The sequence below is a fragment of the Astatotilapia calliptera genome, chromosome 10, assembly GCF_964374335.1.
Source record: "Astatotilapia calliptera chromosome 10, fAstCal68.1, whole genome shotgun sequence".
Classification (NCBI taxonomy): Eukaryota; Metazoa; Chordata; class Actinopteri; order Cichliformes; family Cichlidae; genus Astatotilapia; species Astatotilapia calliptera.
Genome location: NC_137431.1, coordinates 5,671,695 through 5,692,297, shown reverse-complemented (window position 1 = coordinate 5,692,297; position 20,603 = coordinate 5,671,695). Strand labels below are relative to the sequence as shown.

Here is a 20,603-nt window from a genome sequence, read left to right as displayed (position 1 = left end):
GCTCCTAAAGAGTTAAGTTGACGGTGAATATCTGAGATTTTACAAGTGAAAAAAGAGATAAGAGAGTTGCAAAAATCAACAGAATACATGTGGGAGGGGAATGTGTCTGGAGGTTTTGTCATTTTACTGAACAATGAAAAGAGAGACCTGGAGTTACCTTCATTAGAACTAATTAAACCAGAGTAGTAAGCAGATTTGGCTGAGGCAATGCAGTCCTTATAGAACAAAACATGATCATTGTACATTTCTTTATGTACAATAAGTCCGGTATTCTTGAATAGACGTTTGAGTTGGCGTCCTTTAGCTTTAAGATGACGCAGGTCGGGGGTAAACCATGGTGCTGAATGGGAAAATGAGACAGTTCGATGTTTAAGGGGAGCAAATATGTTAAGAAGGTTATGAAGGTTGACATTATAATGGCAAACGAGTTCATGAGGGGTTGAGGAGCTGTGAATAGATGGAAGGTCATGGACGGCAGATGAAAAACCAGCTGGGTTAATATTACTAATTTTCCTAAAAGTAATATTACGAGAGATACAGGTTTTGGAAGCGATTATGTTTGCATCAAAAAATTTATACATATGATCAGACTGGGGAAACAATGTGGCTTTACAATGGGTGGGGGTAATGCCAGAACAACAGACCAAATCCAGGATATGACCTTTAGAATGGGTAGGGGATTTTATGTACTGTAGAAGCCAAAAACTTTCCAGGCAGGAGGTAAAATCTCTGGAAAGAGGGATTTTATCATTGTCCATATCAATATTGAAGTCACCAACAATTATCAGATTTGGAAAAAGTACAGAGAAATGAGTGAGAAGAGCAGAAAATTCAGTTAAAATCTCCTTATTTGGCTTAGGTGGCCGATAAACAGTACATATGATGGTGGGGTAGATCCAGGGAGCTGTAGTGCTATGTATTCAAATGAATGGGAGGGAGGGGCAGAGACAGGGAGAACTTTCCAGTGCTTCCGGTAAATTATCGTGAGACCTCTGCCCCCCACCAGTAGGCATCGGGTGAAGTGCCTTGCCCAAGGACACAACGACCGAGACTGTCCAAGCCGGGGCTCGAACCGGCAAACTTCCAATTACAAGGCGAACTCAAAACTCTTGAGCCACGATCGACCACCCATTGTGGTCAACAGCCCAGTCAGTCTTGCGGGGAGGATGACGAGTTTGTGACCAGATGGACAATAGTGAGTTAGTGTCACTGATGTTGAAATTCCGCCAAAGCCCTCAGCGGATATACCTGCGGCGGGGCTTGAAGGCGATGTCCGAGTAGAAGTATAGAGCCACAGGTGAAGAGACAGCCAGGCAAAAACCGATTCGCAAAAGATCCGTAGCAGAGTACTAGAGAAGAGCTGTCGTTGGGTGATGAATGATCGATAAAAAAACCCAGGTGAGCATGAGCCACACCAACACCCTGTGGATCCGCATCTTAATCAGGGCCGAGCAGTGAACACAAACGTAGGGACCGAATAACCAGTTGACAGCTGCAGCGCAAGCAATAAAAGCCTGCAAATATTGCAAAAACAAGTCAAAACAGGGTTGCACCTTAGATACTCGATTCAAATTGTCATCAGCAACTGAAAAAATTATAATAAAAATTGTAATAATAACCGGTGAGCAGCAGCAGCCAAGCACGCCAGTGTCCACTCGACCGGAACCCACTCTGTAAAACCATTTCCTAAGTGTTGTACACAATTATATGTCATTAAGGTAATTATTGAAATTATAATTATAATAGTGTATAATAGCCATTAAAAATGGTTAGACCTAAATATTAACCATAGTACCTATTTTCTTAAGATTGTTTAATTCAGGATTACAGGCAATCTACAGCCTCTCCCAGCTTTCATAGAGCAAGACACAAGGTACACCCTGGAAGGGTTGCCAGTCTTTAACAGGACTAACACAAAAAGAAGCAACCATTCATATTTACATTCACACCTTCAAACTAACCTAATATGTATGTCGTTGGACTGTTGGAGGATGAGAGGGTACCCACAGGAATCCCAGGGAGAACATGTGATATGCCATACATAAGGGCACCAGCCAGAGGATTAAAACCCAGGATCTTTTTGCTATGAGACAGTAGTACTAGTGGCACTACATAGTGCTGTGAAACATTCTGCAGAGATTTCAGTTTGTAATAACATTGTAATTATGGATTGCTGCGGATTTTTTGGATGCACAATCATGATGTGAATCTCCTGTTCCACATTCCAAATACCCTTTATTGGATTGAGATCTGTTGACAGTTTAAGAACTCATTGAAACCAGTTTGAGATCATTTGAGCTTGGTGACATGGTGGCAAGCTCTCTGAAACCCTCCCCTGGACCAGGAGGGATGTGCAGTGTACTGGAAAGGTGCCAAGGAGGTATACAACAGTTTTGTAGTTGGTAGTAGTTGTAGTTGGTTAAATAACTTGTTGGGGCAGTGTGTGAGGATGCGTTCACAAATGATAAAACTTATGATGCCTGTGCTATGCGCAGCGGCGACGCAAAGTTGTTCGACCTGAGTTATTGTTCGGCCAGAAGCCACAGGGGGTGTTGGACCTAACTAAAGAAAACTGGGATGAAGGTTCAAGCCAAGCTAGGAATAAAATTCACTACATTCTGGACCAGAAAGGAAAGCTACACAAACTGGGAAGTTCTCATGGAATAATTTGCTCAAGTCCCTGGAATGTCAGCATCTCCTGTAAAACAGAGAGGCTCATCTCAGGCAGTTTTCAACGGGAAAGTGCTTGTATTGCTTGCTTTATTCAACCCACCAAGTAGCAACGGCTCTTGGTGGTCACGTGGCAAGTAAGAGACATTAATTATGAAGTGGTATGGTCAGACAGGGGCGGGGCCGCACAAATCCATCACCTCAACCTCTTTAAAGCATGGAGAGAGGCTAAAATTGGTTCTCTGATGAGCTTGGTTAAGAAAAGAAATGATTTGGAGCCCGAGGTGGCAAATTCAAAGTTATAACAAAGATAAAATCCATAGGAAAGTACAACTTGGAGTTGTGCTTCCGTGTCTGTGAAAGAATATGCTTGTCCATTGTTTGATTAAAACCATGGCCTGGATGCTTCCCTGCATCAGTTAAGTTATATTGACATATCATATTGAATTATGCAGTCTGAAAACACACAGCGTTAATTTATGATTTCAAGGAAGTGTCTATCATGAAGTTAAACTACTTTTTTTTGAAGATCATGTGAATTATTTTTCAAAGACCCTGCAATACTTTTCCCAAGGAAAATAAAAAAAATAGAAATAATTCTAAAAGAAACAATTAAATAATTCTTCTTAGAAAATAAACATAAACATCCACTCTGAAAACACAAGAAACACATAGCACTGATCCCGTATGACACTTTTGATATTTGTTGGAGCTAAATCTAGTTCCTGACAGAACTGGCAGCAGTAGCCACATCTTACCTTGAACAATGAGGTGCACTTTTGTGGACTGTGGTTTCTTGTTTGTGAGTATAGAGCATACATAGGGCCCTTCATCATGGACATCAACATTTTGGATTTTGATGCTGTACTCTGTAACTGCTGTGTTTTCCAACAAGATGACACGAGGATCCAGAGACCACTTTTCACTCCCTGCAAATAGAATAGTGGTGCGATTGAGCCATGCCACTCGTGAGACTTTGCTGTCCACATTGCATCTGGCAGGCAGAAAGAAAGAGAAAGAAAGAAAAACATATTAGAAGTTTATCCCTGGACATTAGTTTTAACTTCCAAGAAACCTCAAACGAATTAGATTAGATGACAGTTCATATTATAACATGAGGTGTTGCTTATGAAATATCTATGCCGTATTTCCTTTCCTAAACCAAGTGGATGACCTGAATACAATCTTCTCAAGAAACTTCATCACAAATCATCACGTCATAAACACTTTGGAGGACATTTTCCCTTTGTTTAACAAGCCTTTCACAAGCATGCCATTGATAAAATATTTTAATATAATGTTGATATTATATTAAAATATTCACACTATTGAGTTCCTGTTTCTCTTTATTCTTTATACAGGGTGGGCCATTTATATGGATACGCCGTAATAAAATGGGGATGGTTGGTGATATTAAAGTCCTGTTTGTGGCACATTAGTATATGTGAGGGGGCAAACTCCTCAAGATGGCTGGTGACCATGGTGGCCATTTAGAAGTCGGCCATCTTGAATACAACTTTAGTTTTTTCAATAGGAAGAGGGCCACGTGACACATCAATATTATTGGTAATGTCACAAGAAAAACAATGGTGTGCTTGGTTTCAACGTAACTTTATTCTGTCATGAGTTATTTACAAGTTTCTGACCACTTATAAAATGTGTTCAATGTGCTGCCCATTGTGTTGGATTGTCAATGCAACCCTCTTCTCCCACTATTCACACACTGATAGCAACACTGCAGGAGAAATGCTAATTACAGTTACTTGTCAAAATGTTATGTTGCTTTTTGAAAACAGATTCAAAAGTTAATGTTCTCAATAGCAACAAGGCTAACTAATTTTATTACGCTCATTACCTCAATTTAGCTAGAAATAAAGTAACATTTAGATAAACATGAGTCAGTGGTCATTGCTTGAGTGTAAAAAAGTCAGACACTAGCTATTGGAAACAAAACATCCTCAGGACATTTTCTTTAAGAGGATTACAACCGTAATTAAACTGCTGTCTGATTTATTTGAGCAGCTTAAAACAATACTTTGCGTCATTCATGTCAAAGATGTCTACTTATTTTTTTAATTTAGGGGAAAAAGCTAAAATTGAAAAAATAAAAAACACACTAAAATGTTCTTGGACACTTATAATATTCAAAGCCACAATATAGTAAAACATTTTCTTGATAGCATCAGTAAAACGGTGGACTGAAATGGCACGCCATTTTATTAGGACTTTTCAAGATAAATATGTGCTTCACATCAAAAATAGCCTACTAAAAAATATAAATACACAAAGTTACCTAAAAGGAAATTAAAATGTAAGTCTTTAGTTACTTAAAAAAAGACTATTGAGTTCACAGATAATAATAAAAATTTATTTTAAATTTTATTTAAAAGCACCTTTCAAGACACCCACCCAGACTTAACGATAAAATAAAGCACAATGTAGAACAATGACAAAAAGAAGAACAAAAAAAACAAGTTAAGTTAACAAACTATAAGGTCATAGCTAATATGCAGATTTTAACAAAACAGGTTTTGAGTTGAGATTTAAACTGGGAGCAAAGCCTGGGAGCAGTGCAACTGAAAGCTCTGCTTCCCATGGTGCTGAGGTGAAAAGAAGGCACAGCAAGTTGGATAGAAGGAGAAGATAGAAGTGAGCCGGCTGAAGAGGCAGTGCTTAAAAGGTTAGAAAGGTAAGGAGGAGCAAGGTTATGAAGGGCCTTGAAGGTGAGCAGAAGAAGCTTGTATACTATTTGCAATTTCACAGGGAGCCAGTGAAGTTCCTGAAGTGATGTGCTACTAGGAGGGGGTTCTGGTAATAATGCGGACAGCAGCTTTTTGAACCAGTTTGGGGAAGACCATGCAAGAGAGAATTACAATAGTCAGTGCGGGAGGTAACAAGACTATGAACAACAATTGATGCAGACTGTGTGGAAAGAGAAGGGTGTAATCTGTTAATGTTGTATACAGTGGCTTGCAAAAGTATTCGGCCCCTTGAACTTTTCCACATTTTGTCACATTACAGTCACAAACATGAATAAATTTTATTGGAATTCCACGTGAAAGACCAATACAAAGTGGCGTACACTTGAGAAGTGGAATGAAAATCATACATGACTCCAAACATTTTTTACAAATAAATAACTGAAAAGTGGGGCGTGCGTAATTATTCAGCCCTCGTTGGTCTGATTGCAGTCAGTTGCCCATAGACATTGCCTGATGAGTGCTAATGACTAAATAGAGTGCACCTGTGTGTAATCTAATGTCAGCACAAATACAGCTGCTCTGTGACAGCCTCAGAGGTTGTCTAAGAGAATATTGGGAGCAACAACACCATGAAGTCCAAAGAACACACCAGACAGGTCAGGGATAAGGTTATTGAGAAATTTAAAGTAGGCTTAGGCTACAAAAAGATTTCCCAAGCCTTCAACATCCCACGGAGCACTGTTCAAGCGATCATTCAAAAAATGGAAAGAGTATGGCACCAAACCTACCAAGACAACGCCGTCCACCTAAACTCACAGGCTGAACAAGGAGAGCGCTGATCAGAAATGCAGCCAAGCCACTGTAGATGGAAATAGATAGAATGGGTGAGATCATTTGATATGAGATTTATAGGACAGTGAGCTGTCTAGGATGGCACCAAGGCTCTTAACCTGAGGTGAAGGGAAAACTGTGGAGTTTTTAATAAAGAGTGAGATGAGTAAAAGTGATTTGTCTTCAGTAGGTTGGATTTAGTGCCAATATGAAGGATTTCCCTTTTATTCTCACTGAGTTTAAGAAAATTAGAGCTGAACCAGGATTTTAATTGGGATAACCATTCTGTAAGAGAAGAAGTTAGGAGGGAGGAATCAGGCCTGCAGGAGCGATATAATTGGGTGTCATCAGCAAAACAGTAAGTAAGTAAAGCTCAAATTTAGGGAAAATGGTACCAAGAGGGAGGATGTATATTAATAAGGGCCTAAGAGGGCCTAAGACTGAACCTTGGGGTACACCAGAAGTGACTGGGAATAGACGAGAGCGGAACGATTTAAGTTGAATAAACTGGGAGCGGTCAAGGAGATATGATTGGAACCAGGCTAGGGATATGTCAGAGATGACAAGACAGTTAAGTCTGCTTAGATGAATAGAGTGAGACATATTGTCAAAGGCTGATCTCAGATCCAAAAGGACAAGAATATTGAGAATACCAGAGTCCACTACATGTAAAAGAGTATTAGTAACCTTTAAGTAAAGTGGTTTCTGTACTGTGACATGAGCAGAAGCCAGATTTAAATCTCTCATAGATACTATTATTAATCATGTGTGAATGAAGTTGAGCTGCAACAATTTTTTCTAGGAAAGTCTTTTAGAGATGATGTTAAATTAGAAATCGGGCGGAGGTTGTTAAAGTTGTCAGGATCCAAGGAATGTTTTTTTCAGTATATAAGTGACTGAAGCAATCTTGAATAAGGGAAGAACAATACCAGTGGTGAGTGGAGAGTGAATGATAGAAGTGATGAGTTGGAGAGGCAAGATTTCACGATGGGCACGACAGGCTTTGATTTACATACGAATTCAGAAATATCAGCTTTATCAGGAGACTCAAAATGGAGAAAAGGCTCTGAAGAAGGGATAGACACGACATTCAAACTGAGTTGCTGGTAATTGTTATTCATTTTTGTCAGTGTTGGGGAGTAACGGAACACATGTACCAGCATTAAAATAAAAATACAAAATATAAGTAACTATATTCCATTACAGTTACCATTTAAAAGGTGATAATTAGATTACAGTTACTTTGTTGAAATAAATCAATTACATGGTGCTTTTTTCCTGTTTAATATGTTAGGCTATCCCCTCTCTAATTTTGGTAATTCCACACATTGCCGAAAACCCAAACTAAACACACAATAAGCGTTCTAATGTAAGCATGTTGTTGGCGTCAGTTACACAATGTACCCGAAGCCAGCACAACAGAGCCAGCAGCACATGGTCAGAAATGCATTTCTTACTGGGAAATTCCAACAACACTTCACATTTAAAGACGAAAGGGATGGGTGAAATCTGACCATGAAATGCAAACTGTTTCCAGCAACAAAGCTGCTCTCAGCATCTTAAGACTCCACCTCCAACCATCTGAAAGTAAGTTCTTTTTTAAAAACTATGGTTAGCCTACTACAACTATCTTGTTTCAGTTGTGGTAGCTACCTGGTTTAAGTGCCACCTCAGTGTCTTCGATGTACCATTGCTGTGTGAATTATTACTGTTAATGAAGGCTACTTGGCACCAAGCTAACATTGTTAGCTAGAGTTAGTTGAGGTTAGTTCATAGACTGCAGACTGTTAGACTTGATGGATAGATGCAGTTCTATTCAGTTCAATATGCAGTTCTGGAAGCAGTCTATGAACTAACCTCAACTTAACGTCAGCTAACAATGTTAGCTTGGTGGTGAGTAGCCTTCAGTAATAGTAATGAATCACACAGCATTGGTACATTCATGTAGTTGTAAAAAGAATGACAATATATTAAATAATCCAAAGTATTCAGAATACGTTAATCACATAGAGTAACTTAACGGAATATGTTACAAACTACATTTTGGGGCATATATTCTGTAATCTGTAGTGGAATACATTTGAAAAGTAACCTTTCCAACACTGATTTTTGTAGTGAAGAACAGCATCAAGGAGTTACAGGTTTCAGATTAATAGAAGGTGCTGAAGAAGTTTGTTGAGAAGTGAAAACAGGATCTTGGTGTTGTCCTCATAAGAGCTGATAATACCTGAGTAAAAGCTTTGTTTAGCCTGGTTGTTGGAATCTTTATACTGGAGTACATGACATTTATAGATTTCTTCATCAACAGTTAAACCAGATTTCTTATATCTAATGTATGCTCTAGTTGCCAAACTTTGGCCTTCAATGCTCGGAAGTCCAAGGTAAACCATGGAGCAGAAACAGGAAGGAAACATAATGGGTCCAGAGAATCAAACGACAATTATTAAACAATTATTATGATATAACACCAAATCATTAGGAGTAGAATATCAGTCCGGAACCTGAATATTATCTGGTAATGTCTGTGAAGGTTCTCAGTCATCCAGGTCATCATAGTCAAAGGAGCTTGCAAAGAAAAGCGTCTGGACTTCTTTAGGTTACTTGAAGACGTTTCACCTCTCATCCGAGAAGCTTCTTCAGTTCTAAGGTCAAATGGTGGGGCGTCCCAGATTTAAACCCAGTGGGAGTATCGCCCACAGAGGGACAAAAGAACCCCCTGATGATCCTCTAATCGCCTGAGCCAAGGTGTGAAACTGGGTGTGGGTCCCAATCAGCCAGAGTTTTGGGTGAGCTCATTGTGAAACCTGGCCCCACCTCCTTTGACTACGATGACCTGGATGACTGAGAACCTTCACAGACATCTGGCCCCACCTTATCATGCGAATTCCTGAGGTCAGATGGCCCAGGATGTGAATGGGCGTTAAGGCGTCTGGGAAGGGAACTCAAAACTGGATTATAGATGGCAGAGAGTTGGTGTCGTAAACCACCGCCTCTGTTCAAGGATGGTCGCTCACAGTGGACATAGATGTCCTCTTTCACTCCTCTTTCAAACCATCTGTCCTCTCTGTCCAAAATGTGAACATTGGCATCCTCGAAAGAGTGACCTTTATCCTTAAGATGCAGATGGACTGCTGAGTCTTGTCCTGTGGAGGTGGCTCTTCTGTGTTGTGCCATGCGCTTGTGAAGTGGCTGTTTGGTCTCTCCAATTTAGAGGTCTGGGCATTCCTTGCTGCAGTGTACAGCATACACCACGTTGTTAAGTCTTTCAGACCCAGCAACACACTCAGACAAAAACTGGTTCACCCGAAAGACAAAACTCCAAAACACAGACTTAACAACGTGGTGTATGCTGTACAGTGCAGCAAGGAATGCCCAGACCTCTACATTGGAGAGACCAAACAGCCACTTCACAAGCGGCTTCACAAGCCCAATTTTTTTCAGGCAATATAATGCATTTGCATATGTGTGTAGAGATGTGTTTGTGTGCATTTATATGATCATAGTCAATGTTTTTCTACTCTTCATTAGGAGGCTGGAGGTTTTCCAAGCATACTCACACTAATATTAACGGCTATTTTATATCTTAGCTTTAGGGGTGTTTTACATTAAAATTCAATGTTTCTGTGTGTGTTTTGAGGATTGATTAAATAATGGCATATGCTGTACAGAGGAGTTACCGTCTACTGTATAGCGTTGCCCTGAGACAACAAACCACATTTTCATGCCTTACACTGGCCCTTCAAAAAAACAAAACTTTTTTTCTTTCAAATAATGCTACCAGGCACATCTCTTTCCAATAAAATGATGAGTTGAAGGTGGTGTGACTTTCATCTGGGAGGGGGGGCAAGACCCCTTTCTGCAAGCTGCACTACATGAGAGACATCTCCATTAGGAGGCAAGATAAAGATCACTATTTTACATGTTTATAGTGAAATAAATGTATATTAAAAATACTTGTATGTGCATGAATATGTTAAGAAGCATATTTGATTGTTTGTTCTACTTTTTAAAATTTATTTATACAGTAAAACTGTTAATTTTCATTTGTTGCCTCAAGGCAACACTGCGCAGTTAGCCCAATTGTTTTCAGGCAATATAATGCATTTGCATATGTGTGTAGAGATGTGTTTGTGTGCATTTATATGATCATAGTCAATGTTTTTTACTTTACAATCTACTCATAATTACAGGACATGGATGTAAAAACCATTTATGGAAGGAAACCAAGAGAATGTGCACTTTCTGTCCTCAGAAAATGAGGACAGTGAGCTTTCAGGGAGTGACAGTGAAGTAGAGGAGTGGATCCCTGACTGAGGTTTGAGGGACACTTAGGAGGTCAGGGGTCAGTTGGTAAAGTAACTGTGTCTGTGTGTGTGTTAGTGTCCACATAGCAAGCAGGTCTGGCCAGGATCTGGTATCAAGTTGGCACTGTGAGTAATCTGGGAGAGTAGAAAAGCGCTATATAAAAATTAGAGATGGACCGATCTGATATTACGTATCGGTATCGGTCCGATACTGACCTAAATTACTGGATCGGATATCGGAGAAAAATAAAAAATGTAATCCGATCCATTAAATATCACGAAAGCACCTCACAAAACTTGCAACATGCCGTAACTCACCTCAGAACGTTAGCACGTCGGAGCAGTATGCATCACGTGATAGAGCGGCTGTGGCATGCAGGACCTGTCGGTGGTCTGGATAGCATTTGGAGCTTCGCTAGCAACCCGGCATTTCATCTCAGACAAAGTTATCCCCGAGAGAAGTAAAGCAAGTGTGTAAGTCCATCTCTGAATGTTTGTAAAGCATTCCTGTGTTAAGCTTAACAAACGATATATGGAGCGACTGCCTCTTCTTGCTGCTACTTCAATCATGAAACTGCTTAATGATCAGCTGATCGGCTTTTCTGTCGCGAGTCCGTCTCTCTTGTTTGTTTTTGGCCCACTTTGCACCAGAAAGAGGAAACCAAAACAACAGCAGCACGTTTAAGCTCGATAAGCTGTTGTTAGAATTTATTTAATATTACTTTCTACACCAGGATCATTTTCTACGTAGCTGACGCTGGTAACTGTGCAGGGGCGGATCTAGCAAAGTTTAGCCAGGGGGGCCGATAGGGCATTAACAGGGAAAAGGGGGCACAAAGACATACTTTTCTTTCTTATTCTCATTTAAAATGTCTAGCTTTTAATAAATAATTATCTGACACCCAAAGTTTTAATTTGATGCAAAATGAATATTAGTCCATTACTGTATATAGTAACTATTAAGTCTAATATATTATCCCTAGTAAGCTATAGTACTTTTTCCTTTGGGAAGGTACCATCTGTGCAGTGTGCAATTTTGTTGAAGAAAGATGTTGAATCTATTTAATATTTTAATATATTGAAAAATAATTTATTTCTGTGCATTTTTTTTCACACTGCATCAAATTAAGGTTGATTACGTCGATTAAGCATCATGAGGTGGAGGGTGGTTCCCTATTTTTTATTTATTTATTTTTGTTGTTGCTAGGAGTTGGAACCCTATTAGTTAGGTTGCTTAATATTTACGCTAAGTACTCTTTAAAATACCAGAATAGGGAGGATGGTGTAGGTTTAAGTTCATTAGATTGATCAGTATTGCTGAACTATGAAATATTTTTTTTTGCATACAGGTATAACAGAATAGCTTTAGTGTAGTTGTTGTTTTAAACTTGAGTATGAACTTATACAAAATGCAGCAAGATATTTAAAAAAACAGTTTTGTTGATTAAAACACACTATATCGGATTCATATCGGTATCGGCAGATATCCAAATTTATGATATCGGTATCGGACATAAAAAAGTGGTATCGTGCCATCTCTAATAAAAATCAGTCCATTCACTGTCTGAACAGAGTTTCGGCATGTTACTTTTGCACTGTTTTGCATGTTCCGGCACATGTTATTGCATGGCTTGATTAAGGTACACATTATGCTGACATCTGGGGCCAGAGCTTAAACTGTTCTGGGCCAGCACAGGGCCAGCAGTGTGTCTACAACTGGCCCGTGGCTGCACACCACCTACAGATGGCCCACATACCGCAATGAATAACGGCCCTTTGGTGGCCCAGATCAGGTTTGCCAGAGGTAATCCACACATGGGTCAGCACAGGACGACCAGGGTGTCTGAAACTGGACTTGTGCTGGCCCTTGTGTGGGCCACCTCTGGCAAACCAGGTCTGGGCCACCAAAGGGCCGTCATTCTTTGCGGTATGTGGGCCATGTGTAAGCACATTGTGTGGGCCTGATCCCTGCCATACCAATATTGCTGTGTGGGTGTCAGTGTGTGTGGTCATGTATTACTTATTGTTGTGGGGACACAAATTTGTTTACACACTCACATTGTGAGGTCTCGCCTGCTTTATGGGGACAAATTGCAAGGTAAATCATTCAATTTTAGGGTGAAGGCTTGAGTTAGGGTTAGGGTAAGGTTCAGGACTTCTGATGGGTAGAGTCAGGATAAGTCTCCAGGAAATTAATGTAAGTTGATGTAATGTCCCCAAAAGTGATGGAAACACAACGTGTGTGTGTGTGTGCACGCACGCGCGTGCATCGGGTTAGGGTCGAATGTTGGATGTATTTTGCAGTTTTATTGTTTTGTGAAATGTTTACATTGTTTATTCGTTGTTTATTTATTTGTTCATCCTTGTTGTACTAATACAACTTATTATAGAATAACTTGGCATTTTACTACCCTTGTTGCACAGTGTTGCCTTGAAGCAACAAACCAATATCTGTTTTTGGGGGGGGGTCAAATTTTATGATTGATATGTTATTAGGGACCCTAAAGCTCCCCCAAAATAGGGAGAAATATTTTTTTCCCCAAAAATTAAAAAGTCATGCAGTAGAGGGGTAATATCGTCTGACATTTAGTCTTGGATAACTTGTTCTTCATTTATTTATCCTGTAGAAGTGTAATATTTTACACTTTAAGTCATAAATTATTAATTAAATTCCAGGATGCTTCTTTGAGCATGGATTTTCTTGTGGTACTACAGCTTCCTCCAGTCCAGGATATGCATGTTGGTTAACTGATGATCCTGAATTGGTTGTAGGTGGGAATTTGAACACCTGTCTCTTTTTGTCACCTCTGCGATTGACTAGCAGCTTGTTCAGGCTGTGTCCTCCATCGTCCAGTGACAGCAGGAATAGACTCCAGCTCCCCCACAATCACAACTGGATAAGCAGTTAAGAAAACTGTAAATCCTTTCTGATCTTTCTAAGAACAACTTCAATTTACCTAACAGTTTTTGTTCCTGTCACTCATTTATGAAAATGCAAGAAACTCTAAATAAATACATGAAACAGATTACATCAGAAGTGATAAAATCTAAAAAAAAAAAAAAATACCTTTATCAAATGCCACAATGGTAGAGAATCAGAAGAAAACACGGTGGCACTCATATCAGAAAAAAATCAAGAAAAAAACCTGCATTGAATGAATTGACTTTAATAATCTGTTGTATGAGGGGTGACGGAGCAGCAACATGTAAAGATGCATGGCTGAGTTGCTTTGTGGGGAAACGCTATTTTTTCGTATAAATACTTTGACATTAGGCACTAACGCATTATCTGTCATCAGCTGAGTTACCACTGCAAACGTGCGCATCACCCAAGGGAAATTTGCAACAATGTCAGGGTCCAAAAATACCAGAAAGACTGATGGAGCCAAGGCCATTGATAGCAATGCTATATCCCCGGACACAGCCGCGCTAATGGCTGCCATAGCTTGCTCGGAGAAAGACGTAGTCACCAAAATTTCTACCCTGGAAGCAAAAGTTGAGACCAAGTGCCAAGCTCTCAATGACCTGATCGATTCGCTTCGCAGCAATGTTTCTGACCAAATAGATGAAGTGCGGACTGAACTTTGTGCTAAGATAGATGCTCTAGCTACTACCTGCACTGACCACCATAGCCAGCCAACTAGCCTGGAAGAAGCTGCAAACATGTATTCGGACCGGGTTGTGGACTTGGAGAAGACAGTTCACGATCTGCTGAAAGAAATTGTACCAGCTCTTTCGGACAAGACCGAAGACCTTGAGGGGAGACAGCGCAGATGCAACATTCGAATACTTGGCATGAGGGAGCACTTTGAGACTGGGATGCGCCCTGTCAACTCCAGGTTTTGGCCCTGGATACCGCTCAGACACTGGATCGGGCACATCGCAGCCTACAGCCCGTCCCTGCAAGAGACCAGAGACCCAGGCCACTTATTGTCAAATTTCACTACTTCGCAGGGCCGCGTTAAACAGTCCCCTGACCCATAATGGAGAGAAAATCCTAATTTTCCCAGACCTGCCATCTGCAGTTGTGAAGAGAAGGGGGGCTTTTAAAGAAACGAAAGATCTACTGCGCAGATGTCGAGGTCTGAGATGTGTTTAAAAAACAAAACAAGTGAGCCACTGCAGGAAAGGCAGACTGATTTCTTAGCTACTACTTCAGTGTAATGCTTATTAGTTTGTTTGTTTGTTTTTTAACTTTAAACTAACAGAATTTCATGCTGTAGAATTTTGACACTGATGTTCAAACTAATCTCAGCTGTTTGTAGGTTTAATATGATAGCAAATTTTAACATGTATACACCTTAAACAAAGACCGTAGCAAACAGTGTTCCTTCTAAAATATCACAGTGTTTGCATTTTATATTGTGAGTATATTAGTATGTTAAATTCAATTCCGTTTTATTTATATAGCTGCCAAGCACAACAGTTGCCTCAAGGCGATTTAATATGACACCTGTGAATCAAGCTAAATGCAAGTATACTGCTAGCAAAGTTAAATAGATGTCTTTGCAGTTACTAGAGTGACAATATTATAAATTAATTTACATTATATAATAATAGATTGCATTTATATAGCACTTTTTGAGACCCTCAAAGCGCTTCATAATTCTACTATTCATTCACCGGTGGAGGTGACCAAATACTTATTTTCCACCCTGATTTACGAATAAATTCTTTACAAATCCTACCATGTGAATTCATGGATTTTTTTTTCACATTCTGTCTCTCACAGTTGAAGTGTACCTCTGGTGCAAATTACTGACCTCTGTCATCATTTTAGGTGGGGGAACTTGCACAATCGGTGGCTGACTAAATACTTTTTTGCCCCACTGTAGCAATAAACTGCTCACGTTACATAAAAACACATTCATTAAAATATTTCCATCCTTAAGACTAAATACCAGATCTGAAAACTTTACACAACTTTTCACAACTTTCCGTGACGGAAGGGAGACGGGAAGTCTAAGCGATTGTCCAGTTTTGATGCGAGGCTGTCCCTGGTAGAGATCTTACACCGGGAATTTAGATCTCTGAAGGAATCCCTGGAGTTCAGCCAGCAGCAGGTGGAAACACTTGCTGCACTGTAAAAAAATATTCCGTAGAAAAACAGAAAATGTCCTGGTAATTTTCTGCCAGTACATTTTCTGTTTTTTTACGGAGGTTTGACGGACCTTTCTGTAAATGATAAAACGGAAAATTCTGTAGATTTACAGTATACTCTCTGTACTATTTACGGACATTTCCTTCAGCTATAAAACAGAAAATTCCGTTTATTCACAGTATATTTTCTGTATCATTAACTGATATTTTCCGTTAATAGAAAAATTGAAATTTCTGTTTATATTACTATTTCCAAGCACTTCTTTTCACTGTAACTCATTAAATATAGTTCTTTATATCCTTAAACGTACATTTCTATGCAATTACAACCTAGTACACCATGTACTCAAAAATTCATAAATTAAAACTTAAATTAATTTGTGCTTCGTACACAACAACATTGGTACAATTAATGTTAAATATTCTTTTATTCTCCTTAACTCAAACACTATACTTAAATATAATGACAGCATCCATCTTGTCATAAAACTACTAAACAGCTGATACATGAACAAAATAACTCACAAGCTTTCAAATTTGAGCATTTTTATTTCCTTGAAATCAGGTTGCCCTCATGTAAATGTGTTTATTTACATTCATTCAAGTGGCTACCAAGTGTTTTCTTCAAACAGGACACCTGACAAACAAAAAATGTCATATTTAACGACATGTTCACATTTAATAATATCCAGAGTACCTTTTAGTTAGAATCACTGCCTTGTGGTAGTTTTGCCTCAGCCAAATGGTTAAGGTGTGGTTTACATCCATCTCTGTCCACTTATGATACAGTATACACATGTAGTCAGTTATAGCCAAACACCTTTGATTACTGAATTGCATTCACTTCATTAATGAAGTGAATGTAATTCACATTTGTGTGAACATTTGTCTGAGATTAACTCTTTGGGCTCTTTACCTTACAATATAACATACTTGAGTCAAAATTTGTTGACTGTTTAAGTGGTGCCACATGAATACAACTGAACAGATCTAAAGAAGATGTTCCTGAACTTTGGGTTTATTCGAACAGGACTGATGGATAACCACAGGACTTTTCCCCATATGATAACTACAACACATAATAAATTAAGACAGATTACTGTCCCAAACTTAAAGATAAAAGTGTATTTACGGGACTTGTTTTGTCAGTGAGGAGCAAAGTATAATTAGAAGTGCTTGTTCTGATGAAAAGTTAAACTGTAAACAGCAGCATAGTGAATAAGGATCTGTGTCCACGAATCCTCAGCAGTGACAACACTTAAACATCATAGTTCAAAATCCTTAATGCACACCTTTTTCTCCACGGTGTTCAAATTCTCTAAGCTGGTTAAGTAGAGGAAAAAGTCTGACATATTTCATGACCATTAAATGTTAGACAAGGCTCTGAAAACGAGGTTACAGTTACAAACAAAAACCTCTGCTTGTGCGCACAGACCCTAAATCACAACAAATAAGACAATAGTAAGACAAATTACTACAAAGTCTTGTTACCGCTCTTCATATAACAGTGTGACAAAGTCCTGAATGCAGCCTGCATGTTAGTACATCAAGGTCCATCTGAGCTTTAAGTAAAATACACTCAGCTTTTCCTTGGATTTTAAGAGTTGCTCAGTTCATACAGGAACTGCAGCAGTCGGGATTAACGTGTCGCTGTGTTGCTCCTCCAAGTCAGCCATTGAGACTAGTCGCAATTTATTCTGAGGAAAAAAAGAGAAACAACAAGACATTTTTAAAAAGTTTGTATTTTTATAATTTTTTTTTACCTAGAGCATAAACAACATAAACAAAAAAAGGATTAGGGCTGTGCGATATGACGATATATATCAGATTACGATATAAAAATGTCTATCGTTTCATATTATACACTATTCTTTGTTTTGTGGTGTTGCAAAATAAACTGTTTACGGCAATATTTTTTTCATGGTTTTGATGGTCACTGTAGTTGCTATATTATTTCTTAAAGTTCTCTCCTTCTCTTATACTTAAAATAACCACACTTTGGACGGACAAGTGACTGTTTTTACGCGTACTTTCGTTACCAACAATGAGGATAAAACCATCGTGTGGCTCCGCCGTCCGCTTGTTTATTTTCCACATAAACCTTTCACAATAAAGCTCAAGTTTCTGTTGAGACTTTTCAAACTAAACTGAAATGATATACATTATTCTCAAACATAAAATTTCAGAATATGCATCAAACAAATGACCTCAAATAAAAACATCAAGTAACTATAAATGGCGCTTACAGTCACCACGCAGATGAAGGCACAGAGAATACCAGCATGGCCAGCAAGGATGAGGCAGAACCAGAAGGACCAGTCAAAAGAAATCGAGGACCTTATTGTTAAATGAGGGGCTACCTCTGTAGCATGGACATGGTTTGGTTATGAAAAGTCTGACACGCCCCAGAAAACTGTACTATGCAAATTATGCCACAAACTGGTCCCCACCACCACTCGAACACGACAAACCTCCTTAACCACCTACACAAGAATCACATGAAAGAGTTTCGAGAGAGTTTACGAATGAAAAGCAAAAAAGAGTCGTCAGGTGCTCAAAATAATCCTTAGACTCAAACGTTAGAACAGGCTTTTCCTTGCAGCACGCCGTCTAATAAATACTCAGAAAGAAAATGGCGGCCATTTAAACTCATGTCTAAAAATGTATAGTTTCATGCATCGGTCAAAACACTCGACTCCTGGTACACGACGCCCAACTGAAAACATTTCACATAAGTCGAGTTGCCCGAGAATCACAGAATTTACAGAAAATGCACTATTTTGTGATATATATCGTTATCAGGAGAGATACGTCTTATATTGGGATATGAGACTTTGGTCATATCACGCAGCCCTACAAAGGATTATAATTCACGTAGAGTTGCATACACATAACACCATTCTGTTGCAACAAAAGCAGTTTATAATTAAAGTAACATACATACCTTGAAAAACTAAATCAACCACAACATTAAACTCACCTTGTGTTTGTAGAGAAGGTGATCAGGGTTTTTCTTCATTTCCTGAGACCAGCTGCTCTGGATCATCACCAGCTTGTATCTTCATCTTTTTTTTCACTCGGGGAAGTCTTTCCTTTTCTTGGCCATTGCTCTGCACTGGAAAACCAAAGTGTGTGATCAAAGGTGAAATAAGGGATATTTTTCCACTGCAGGACTTAAAGTGCTTCAAGTAGTGATAGCTGTTGATCCATTTCTCAAATAATCTGTAAGGATCTGGATTTTTAAGAAAGATACAAATATCTCTGCTTATATTTGGCTAAAAGCTTGATATAGACAAGGCATATAGAGCCCCTGCACACCAGCACTGCGCTTACATTATAGTTCAATCAAGAAATAGTTATTATTGATTTATTATTGAATTTTTTTAGTAATAATTTTTAGTATTTAATCACATTAGCACAGTGGGGTGACAAAAATATTCCACATACAAGAAATGCTGCTCAGCATTTCATAAATTACATTTTCAACAAATGTTGGAGTAAAAACACAGTTACAGGGAAAATGTGTCTGTCTGTAAATATTAACTAAACATTTCTATGTGCTACAAAATAGACATACTGTAATTGTAAATGTGCTGAGGTGAAACTATACTTTCAATAATTTTACCACTACAGTCTGTTAACCACCGAAATAATCTATGCTGGTCAGCTAGCTAAAAGTCTTTACTTTAGCAGCCCAAATCAGAGGCTAACATTAGCATTTGCTAGCGTCAGCCAGGAAGGTCTGAGGCTTAAACTAGGGTTAGTGTAACTTTGCCTGAAACCCTTTAAAGTGTACAGTAGAGCCAACTGTAAAACACAGGTATTGATACAGTACTTATTAGAGTCCTAGAATAATTTCTAGAACCATGAAGTTCTCACTTTCCCAGTTATCCACATCGCTGACTTTCGCTAATTAGCTAGTTAGCAGTCACAGCTGTGTAATACCCAGAGAGACACAGACAGCTAACTATAATATTTATGAAAACTGGTTCAGCCACTGAAGGGCAAAACTGGTGGTATCACAGTAAAAATTATTTTAACATTAATTAACATAAAGCTTAAGTCATGTTAAACCTAAATAACAATTATTTTAAAAAATGAGTCAGCAAAATATTCCTGACTTGTCTGGAGACAGCCGAAACCAGTTAACAAATAAATTAACAATTCTTTCTAAATAAAAACATGGAGTCTTTTGAAAAACATTATTTTAATAAAACGAAACATGAGTTTTAATACTTACCACAGAAATTTGAAGGCAGTTTCTCCAACTTCAGAATCCAAAATCCAGATGAAGCCTGAAAGAAGCCTAATGGCTGCTCTTGCGCTTACTTTTCCCTCCTTTTCAGGTTCTTTTTCCCACAATGCATTGCAGTAGTTGAGAAATACAGAAAAATACCTGTAAATGACTAATACGGAAAATTCCTTCACGTTTATACAGTAGATTGTACTGTATTTTTACGGATATTTTTTTACAGTGTGCAGAAAACGCCACGCTACGGAACTACGGGACTACGGGACTCTCGGTCTGCTGGAGAGGACCCGGAAACGACCGTGAGAAGCTTCATTAAAACCCACCTGAAGCTGCCGGAGGACACGGTGAAAAAGATAGGGTTTGAAAGGGTGCATCGCAACGGGGCTCCGAATTCGGCCACTTCAAGCAGAAGGAGCAGGTGAAGAGTCACGGCAGAGAGCTGAAAGGAACGGATTTCAGCATGAACGACCAGTTCCCCAGAGAGATCCTGGAACGACGCAAGGTCCTGTTCCCAGTCCGATGTAGCTTTACCCAGAAAGGCTCCCGGGGCTTTCATCGCTGTGGACCAGCTCTACGTGGACGGACAGCTCTACTGCGACCCCGGCACCACTCCCTGGCTGTATTGACCGCACACCAGATAAGAATCTGTTACACTATTCTCTTCACTCACACTCTCTTGTATTAATTTGTTTAACTTTGTAATATCAGTTTGCTAATTCAGTATAACATCACCGTCACTCTCTG

At 39.1% G+C, this 20,603-nt stretch overlaps 1 protein-coding gene and 1 long non-coding RNA gene across 4 annotated transcripts in view; both read right to left on the bottom strand.

The window, feature by feature from the left end:
* The window catches only part of opcml (opioid binding protein/cell adhesion molecule-like), a 445,347-nt gene that overhangs the window by 119,601 nt on the left and 305,143 nt on the right, over window positions 1–20,603 (bottom strand). For all 3 annotated transcript variants that reach the window (XM_026181472.2, XM_026181471.2, XM_080307427.1), the window contains one exon: window positions 3,429–3,664. In XM_026181472.2, the coding sequence (XP_026037257.1) occupies window positions 3,429–3,664 (236 nt within the window). The remainder of the gene's footprint in view (window positions 1–3,428; window positions 3,665–20,603) is intronic.
* LOC113030237 (uncharacterized) lies at window positions 16,137–19,987 on the bottom strand. The gene is made up of 3 exons (XR_003273563.2): window positions 19,848–19,987; window positions 18,588–18,722; window positions 16,137–17,304 (listed from the first exon to the last, which is right to left on the bottom strand). It is a non-coding gene; the product is annotated as an uncharacterized LOC113030237 (long non-coding RNA).